General features: G+C 70.9%; 1 protein-coding gene across 1 annotated transcript; it reads left to right on the forward strand.

Annotated features, from left to right (window-relative positions):
• The first annotated feature begins 50 nt into the window (after positions 1 to 50).
• On the forward strand, positions 51 to 7450 carry HAP1 (huntingtin associated protein 1). Its single transcript, XM_085310402.1, has 15 exons — positions 51 to 166; positions 2246 to 2322; positions 2447 to 2563; positions 2634 to 2731; positions 2853 to 2961; positions 3167 to 3245; positions 3336 to 3466; positions 3556 to 3630; positions 3720 to 3857; positions 3943 to 4010; positions 4087 to 4284; positions 4409 to 4710; positions 4815 to 5033; positions 5571 to 5673; positions 6657 to 7450. The coding sequence occupies exons 1-15, from the start codon at positions 70 to 72 to the stop codon at positions 6943 to 6945; spliced, it is 2100 nt and encodes a 699-aa protein (XP_085166528.1). The 5' UTR covers positions 51 to 69; the 3' UTR covers positions 6946 to 7450.
• The last annotated feature ends 624 nt before the right edge of the window (positions 7451 to 8074 follow it).

An 8074-nucleotide genomic window follows, 5' to 3' on the forward strand; every position in this document is an offset into this window, starting at 1 on the left:
GGGGCGGGCGCGCAGCGCGGCTCGGCTCGGCTCGGCTCGGCTCGCTGCGGCTCTGCCCGGCCCCGCGCCATGGAGATCTGGAGCAGCCCCGCTGCCTACGACGAGCTGAACGGGAACGCGGAGCAGGGCGGCGGCGCCGACCCCATCGCCCGCGAGCTGGAGGAAGGTGAGCCCAGCCCGGCTCGGTTCGGCTTGGCCCGGGCATTGCCACTGCCCTGCTCAGCCCAGCCCGGCTCGGCTCGGCCAGCGGCCGCCGGTGGGGTTGTCGGGCTGTGTGGTGGTGCCTGGTGAACCCGGGGAGTCCTGGGGGGCAGGAGGGCCCCGGCCCGGGCGCTCTGGAGGTCTCGGGGCTGGTGAGAGCCCCCTTTCTGCCCCCAAAGCGGGTCCCTGTGGCTCGGGGGCACTGGCCAGGGCCATGCTCCCCCGGCTGGGTCTGGGGGCCTGGCCGAAACCCCACTGGGTCTTGCAGCTGCCCCCCCACCCCCTGAGCGGGGTCACCCTTACTGGGGCTGCGTGTCCCCCCRAGTGTGGGGGCTGCCGTGCTGTGGGGCGTGGGTCCCCCGCCATGTTGTGCCACCCCCATCCTGCTGCATGGGGCGCCTGCACGTACGTACTTGCCAGCGCTGCGGCCCCCAGCGTCTCGCAGGGGCCTGCCACTCACTCACGCCTTAACGATGCTCATGCTCTAATTATTTCCAATTATGGCTCGGCAGCCTGACGAGGCGCAGTTGGGACCCCTGCGGGGAGCGAGCCCCTGTTGGGGAGGGGAGCAACGCCTGGGCTGGCCCTGCGGACGTGCCCAGGGGCTGGCGGGGCGGCAGGATGGTGCGTCCGGAGGGGGAGCGGGGGGGGGCATTGCCAGGGCAGCCCCCGGCGGGGGTGAGGCGGTGGGATTTGTGCAGCCGAGTCGCTCCTGCTACCCCACTTCATGTGTTGGGGGCGTCCGCGGTGGTGGGGGTCAGCGCAGCGGCAGGGGAGCCCCAAGCAGAGCCAGCACCCCTGCTGCAAGGAGGGGCCGAGGCATGTGCCAYAGGGGTGGCATGCGATCTGGGGCAAAGCGGGGAGCAAGCGTCGGGGKCCCACAGGGCCCTGGGCCTTGTGCTCGGTGCTGGCCACCTCCCGCCGCGCGGCTGCAGCGTTGCCATCTGGGTCTGCGCTCTGGCAGCCTTTGCAAGCACAGTTGGCAGGATCGGTGCTGGGGGCCAGGCGTCCCTGTCCCCACGCTGCCTCTGCACACCAGAGACCCAGATACCAGCGGGAGGGCTCTAGCTGGGGAAGAGCCCGCAGCGCCGGTGCACAGGCAGCTGCCTTCGCCTCTGCTGTGCTGCAGCTGGGGGGGAGCGTGGGGCTGCAGCAGCCTGGGCGAGGGGAAGTGTCTCGGGGCTGGGCTTGGCCCTTCCACTGCCAGGCAGGGGATGCGGAGATCCAGCCTTGCGCGGAGCCGGCGGGGAGCTCTCGGATAACCCGTGCCTGCTCYGTCCCTTTGCTCCTGGCTGCCAGAATGGGTCACGATTCGTATGCTGGGAGCCAGGCTGAGRACTGCTAACGCTCACTGCACTTGTGAGCTGGGCTGGACTGGRTCCCTGTGCTTCAGCTCTGCCTCGGCCAGCGTCTGCAGAGAAACTAGGGCAGCGCTGGCTAGGGGAGATTTGGGGGAGGGAGGCTGGAGACAGATTGGAGGTGACAGGGCCTCGCAGCCCAGCTCCGTGCAGTGCCACCGATTCCTATTTATGCCAGAGTTTCCCGCCTGGCTTTTTGCTGGAGATGTCGCCTCTGATCCCGTCTCTGCAACCTGCATTTTTCCATTCCCTCCTTCCTGTCTGTGTGATGTTCTGTGGCTGGGCTGGCATCCGTCCGCAGGCGATGGTTTCGGAGAGGGGAGCTCGGCATGCTTCCCCTCGCACTGAGGCATGGGCAAGGCAGGAGCACGGCCCGTTTGCTGTCCCGCTATTAGTGCCCGCCTCTGGCCGTGCTCCCGGTCTCTGCTCCGTTGCTCCAAGGCTGCTGGTGCCGTGCAAGTTAAGGGTCCTTCTCCGTGACCAGCACGGAGCATCTGTGCAGCCTGCGGTGGCCATTTCTGGTGTCCTCCCCCTGCAAGCCCAGACGGGACCGCGAGTGCAGAGGAGGAAAYGGTGGCACCGGGCAGGCGTACCCGCAGCTCGCTGCATCTGTCCTCTGCCGCTAGCCCAGCACAGGGCTGCCGGGGCGGAAGGGGAAGGCTAATCCGTCACCCTTGCTCCTGCAGTCCTGTGTGCTGAGCGGGTTGGCAGGATCACCAAGACCTACCACGACATCGATGCTGTCACCAACCTGCTGGAAGAGGTAGCGCTGGGTGTCTGCTCTGAGCACGAGCTCGGAGTGGGACTGTGGGGATGCGCTGGTGGGCAYGGGGCACCAGGGCTGAGCAGGGGGAGGCCCTGGGCTGATGCAGTCCTGTCCCCCGCAGAAAGAGCGGGACCTGGAGCTGGCGGCGCGCATCGGGCAGTCCCTGCTGAAGCAGAACCGGAGCCTGACGGAGCGCAACGAGCTGCTGGAGGAGCAGCTGGAGCTGGCCAAGGAGGAGGTAACGGGGTCCCGGCGCGGGGCGGCCGCGCGCCCCGTCCGCCGGGCCCTGACACCCCGTCCCGGTGCAGATCGCGCAGCTGCGCCACGAGGTCTCCATGCGGGACGACCTGCTGCACTTCTACGCGACAACGGAGGAGAGCGAGCCCGGCTCCGCCGCCTCCACGCCGTGAGTGCGGCGGGGTCCCCCCGGGGCTGGCGGSCGTGCCGGGCTGGCGGCCCCTTCCCGCTCGCGGGGCCGCCCCGTCCTGCCGCGGCGGCGGTGCTCAGCGCCCTCCCCGCACCCCCAGGCTGCGCCGGCGCGAGTCCTCGCCGTCCCTGCAGCAGTACTTCCAGTACGACGTCCTGCAGCAGAAGCTCAAGGGCCTGGAGGAGGAGAACCAGAAGCTTCGCCTGGAGGTGAGGGGGGACACGGGGCACGCGGTGGACTGTGCCACAGCCCCACTGTCCTCTCCATGCTGTCCCCACCCCACTTGCTGCTGGGAGCCAGTGCAGAGGGGWCCTGGGTGCCAGCTGGGGAGCCCTGAAGGGATTTGGCCGGCAATGGCCTCGGGGAGGCTTGTGCCAGCTGCCAGCTGTGCTCAGCCCCTGTCCCTCCGCCCAGGCCACCAGCATTGCCACCGAGACCTGTCGGTACGAGGACCAGGAGCAGCAGCTGATGATCGACTGCGTGGAGCAGTTCTGTACGTGGGCATCTCCCGCCCGGGGYGGCCCGTGGGAGCGCGTGGGGCAGGCGCGGGCCGGGCGGTGACGGCCCCCCGTGCCCTCCCCAGCCGAAGCCAGCCGGCAGGTCACCTACCTCTCCGAGGAGCTGGCCCGCAAGACGGAGGACACGGCCCGGCAGCAGGAGGAGATCAGCCAGCTCCTGGCGCAGGTGGTGGACCTGCAGCAGAAGTGCCGCTCGGTGAGCACCCGCTCCCCGCGTGCCCGGCGGCCCCGGCCCTGTGCTGGGGGGCCGTGGGGCACGGCGCCCTGACCCGCTCCCGCCCGCAGTACGGCTCCGAGGTGGAGGAGCTCCAGCAGCACCTGGCCGCGGCCAGGGAGGCACATCAGCAGCTGCGCACGGAGGTGAGCCGGGGCCGGGGGCAGCGCGGGGGGCTCGCCCCGCGGCGAGTGCCGGCCCGGCCGCTGCCCTGAGCCCGGCCTGTGCCCCGCAGCTGCGGGACCTGCAGGAGAAGTACGCGGAGTGCGGCGGGATGCTGCAGGAGGCCCGGGAGGAGGTGAAGAGCCTGCGCAGCCGCAGCCTGCCCAACAGCACCGTCGGCCGCTACGGCGCGCCCAGCCTCCTGCCCCTGGTGAGCGCCGGGCCCGGGGCGGGGGGGGGCTGCACCGCGCCGGCGCCGCTGCCGTCCCCAACCCCCGTCCACCCCGCGTTCCCAGGACTCGCTGGCCGCCGAGATCAAAGGGACGATGAGGAAGGGAGCGGATGGCTGCTCCTCGGACTACAAGTGAGTGCTGGCGCCGGCGGTCCCCAGGGAGGGGAGGGCCGGAGGCGCCGGCTCCATCCCCGCATCCCTCCCGCAGGAGCTGCCTGCGGGTCTTCGAGACGGTGAAAGCCGTGAACCAGGCGGCCCGAGCGAGGTCGTGCTCCGAGTCGCCCCGGCACACGCCCGGCTCCAAGCAGCCGTCGGCCGCCCCCTCGGGGGGGGGCAGCACCCCCCGSACCAGCTGCTACGGCTCAGGCAGCGCCAGCCTGGGCCTGGAGCCCCCGGCGAGCGCCCGGTGAGTGCCCGGAGCGGGGGCCGCGGCAGCGCCAGCGGAGCAGCGGCAATAGCGCGGGCGTGGGGCGGTGGGGCAGGGTCCCCCGCCGCAGCGCCGAGCCCCCTGACGCCGCGCGCTCCGGCAGGGGCGAGGAGGCCGGAGAGGAGCGCGGGGCCGTGCCGCGCCGGCATGACCTGGAGGCGGCGGTGCAGCGGCTGTCGGCGCGCCAGGAGAGCCATGCCTCGGAGCGCTCCTTCTTCGAGACGGAGCGGGAGCACAAGCTGCGGCGGCTCAGGGAGGTGGAGAGCTCCAGCGGCTTCCTCACCCCCAACGAGAGCGTCGTGTCCACCGGCTCGGGCGGCTCCGAGCTCACCGCCGGCTCCGGCTTCTCCCTGGGCTCCCTCTCCTTCCTGCCCGACAAGCTGCAGATCGTGAAGCCCCTGGAAGGTGAGGGGGGGGGCCGGACGTGGCCCGCGGGGCCGTGCGGGAGCAGCCAGGGCCGGCGTTCCCGCGGTGCCGGCTGAGCCGTGGCTGTGCCCCCCCCCCCTCAGGCTCCGTGACCCTCCACCACTGGCAGCAGCTGGCGCGGCCCGACCTGGGCGGCATCCTCGTGCCCCGGCCCGGGGTGCTCACCAAAGACTTCCGGCAGCTGGACGTCGACCTGGAGGAGGTCTACAACTTGGACGACCTGGAGGAGGATGACGTGGACGCCGGCTCCTTCCAGCTGCTCCCTACCTCAACGCCTGCCAAGGGCAAGCAGCGCCCCGGCGGTGAGCGCGGGGCCGGGGGCAGGCGGGCGCGCGGCACCCGACACCCCCCGTGCTCCTGCCCCGGCTTTGGCTCTGCCCCTCGTGCTCCCCGCGCTTCCCCTCCTCGCTGTCCCGGTTCCCGGTGTCGGCCTGTCCCCCCGTCTGTCCGTCCCTCGTGTACGTGCTCCGTCTGTCCGACCCTGTGTGGTAGCAGCACGAGGGCATCTCTCCCGCGGCCCCGGCTGGGCCATGCTCCCGCCAGCACCCGGCTCCTCGCCCCGGGCGAGCCCTGGTCCAGCCGTGGGGAGAGGACGGGATGTCGGCTCTGACCCCYGTGCGGGATCACAACACCCTTCTCCAAGCAAAGGCTGCTCCAAAACGCGGCTGGACCCGGGGACCTTGGGGCTGTGCCCCGTGTCCCCGCTCGCTGCATGCAGATTCTGGCTGGCTGTGGCAGCTCGCTCCTTGCCGGGCTCCGGTGCCGTGTGCCCGGAGCGATGCTCTCTGCGTCTGTGTGTCGTCCCGCTCCAATAACCCCCTGTCTCCTGTCCCTTCCAGTGTTCCTCTCTGTTAACAACCTCCCCCAGACCCCGTCTACCTTCACCATCACCACCTGCCACATCCTCCACCCCACCACCGAGATCACCACGGTGACACCCAGGTAAGGCGCGTGGTCCCGCCACAGCCTGCCTCCCGGCCCCGCTCCCGCCGGCGCCCCGCTGGAGGAAGTGGCTGGCGCAGGGCCCCTGACGCTCTGACAAGCCCCCGACATAACGTGCACGTCCCCCACCCTCACTGCTGGAGCTGCGCCCATCGCCGTCCCCGGCAGCCGGGGGGAGCGCAGCCCCCCGGGAGGATGCTCAGGGGCAGGTTGTGGAGCGCTGCCTCCTGCTGCTTTTGGGGCTGCCGCACCTCGKTGGGAAGAAGGACTTGCTCAGCATGGACGGTGACGGACTCGCACTAGCAGGCAGCCCCCAGCTGGGGCAAGAGCAGCTTTCGCTCCGGTTGCTGGCAGGGAGGYGCCTTTCCTGGGAGCTGATACGGATTTTGCTGCTTCCTCTTCTCCCACCCTTAACCAGTGCTGGACAAGAGCTTTTCCCAGTCTGGAGCAGCGGAGGTGCTGGAAGCGCAAACCCTGCCCTCCGTGGGTGCCACACCTGTGCAGTGGGGCTGGGCCCCCCTTCCCTGCTTGCCGTTGTGCCTGTAGGCTGCTCGCAGCTTGTTTCCAGCCCTCCTGCTCCCCCCTCCCTGCTGCTCTGAGTGTGGACCTGGGGCTCCTGAATTAATGAGTGCAGTCGCCTGGCCCCARTGAGCCCCCGGCGTGAGGATGGGGCGAGCTGGAGTCCCCTGTGCSCCGTTAGGTGCTGCGACCGCAGCCTGTCCCCACCAGCCCGGGGGGAAGCATGGCCACAGCCATGTACCGGCAATGCCCTGCTAAGGGGGCTGCCCCATGCGAGCCTGGGGCTGGCGCAGGGGGTGTGGGGCGAGCTGTGGCCTTCGGGCGTTGCAGCCTCTTTCAAGGCTCGTTAGGTAAACGAGCGTGCGGGCAGGAGGAGAGCCGGTCCTTGTGCTGCTGGAGACGAGAGCTGGCCCAAGGAGCGCGCCGGCCCTGCTGACCCCCGCTTTGCTCTCTCCTCCCTGCAGCCTGTATAACACCGTCGTGCCTTCTTGTGGGCCCTTTGAGAGGCTGAGCGGCGGCAGCCCCCCGCCGGAGCCCGCGCGCCCCTGCCCGCTGGGGCTCGTCCCGCTGCTGCTGGCGCGGGGCATCTGCGCCTCGGCGCCGGGCTCCCCGCGGCAGGAGCGGCCCCCGCCCAGGAGCAGCATCTTCAGCTTGAACCTGGTGGAGAAGCTGCGGCGCCTGGGGCTGGACAAGGTGGTGGCCAGAGGGGAGACGTCCTACGCGCGAGGGGCGCGCGGCGACGGGCTGACGTGACGGCGAGGCGGCACGAGCTGCGTCCTCCACCGCGCTCGCTCCCTCCGTCCTCTCCTGTCCGCCGGGAAGCGGAGCCCCCGTTCCCGCAGCCCCGGCTCCCTCGGGGCTGCGCGGCTGCTCCCCGGGGCTGCGGCGGCTCCCGCGGCCCTGCTTGCGGTTTGTCTCAGGGAAAGCGCCCCGAGGTGCCGGGAGCCRTAAGGACCGTTCCTGTTCGCGCCCGGCTGCAGCGAGGGCGCCTGGCCGGACGTGGGTGCCCAGGGCGGAGACGGCTTTTTGCCGGCACTGGGACCTAGGGCAGCACCTGGGCTGTCTTTTAAAGAAACATTTCTTTTTTAAGCTCCTTTTCTCTCCAGTAAGTAGAAGGGGGGAGGAAAGCCTCCCCCGCTCCGGTGAAGCTGTGGGCGCAGTGGCCCATGCTACTCCGGGGTAGCTGGTGCCCGTGGGTTCGCTGCTGCCGATGCACCCTCGGCCCCGGCTGCGCCCCGCCAAATAAACGTGACCACATGAAGCAGCTGCTGTGTGCCGTGTCTGCAGCCACCCGGCCTTTCCCCTCGTGTCCCTGCCTGGTGATTCCTGGGGGAGCCGAATCTGGCCAGCTCCGCTCTGCTCCCTGGGGTGGGCTGGGCTCTCCCAGCAGGAGCAGCATCCCTGTGCTCAGCCCGGCCCCGGCGGAGCGAGGTGCCCTGTCTGCGGGGCTGGGCGAGCTGTGCCGATCSCCGTGGATGGGGTCACCCCGGGCATGCAGCCTTCCCCGGCTCTGCCTAGAGAAACTCCACRCAGCAGGGCTGTAGCTCCAGAGCTTTATTGCGGGACGATCCATGCACCGAGTGTGCTCGTGCTCTGCRCTGCAGCAGGGCCGTAGCGCCAGAGCTTTACTGCGGGAAGATCCACGCAGCGAGCGCGCTCGTGCTCTGCGCCCCCGGGCGCGCGTGGCGCGGGCTAGGCGGTGGCGGACGAGTCCTCGGCGCTGCGGCGGCCGAAGTCCATCCAGTCGGGGTAGTAGTAGTGGTCGTGCAGGACCTCGGCRCCGTGCACGTAGCCCTGCTGGGTGCTCAGCTCTGCGGGGGCAAAGGGGCCGCTCAGCGCCGCCCCGGCCCCGCGGCGGCGGCGGCGGCGGCGGGGCCCGGCG

Source organism: Rhea americana, unplaced genomic scaffold, assembly GCF_003343005.1.
Source record: "Rhea americana isolate MKP2758 unplaced genomic scaffold, rheAme1 scaffold_319, whole genome shotgun sequence".
Classification (NCBI taxonomy): domain Eukaryota; kingdom Metazoa; phylum Chordata; class Aves; order Rheiformes; family Rheidae; genus Rhea; species Rhea americana.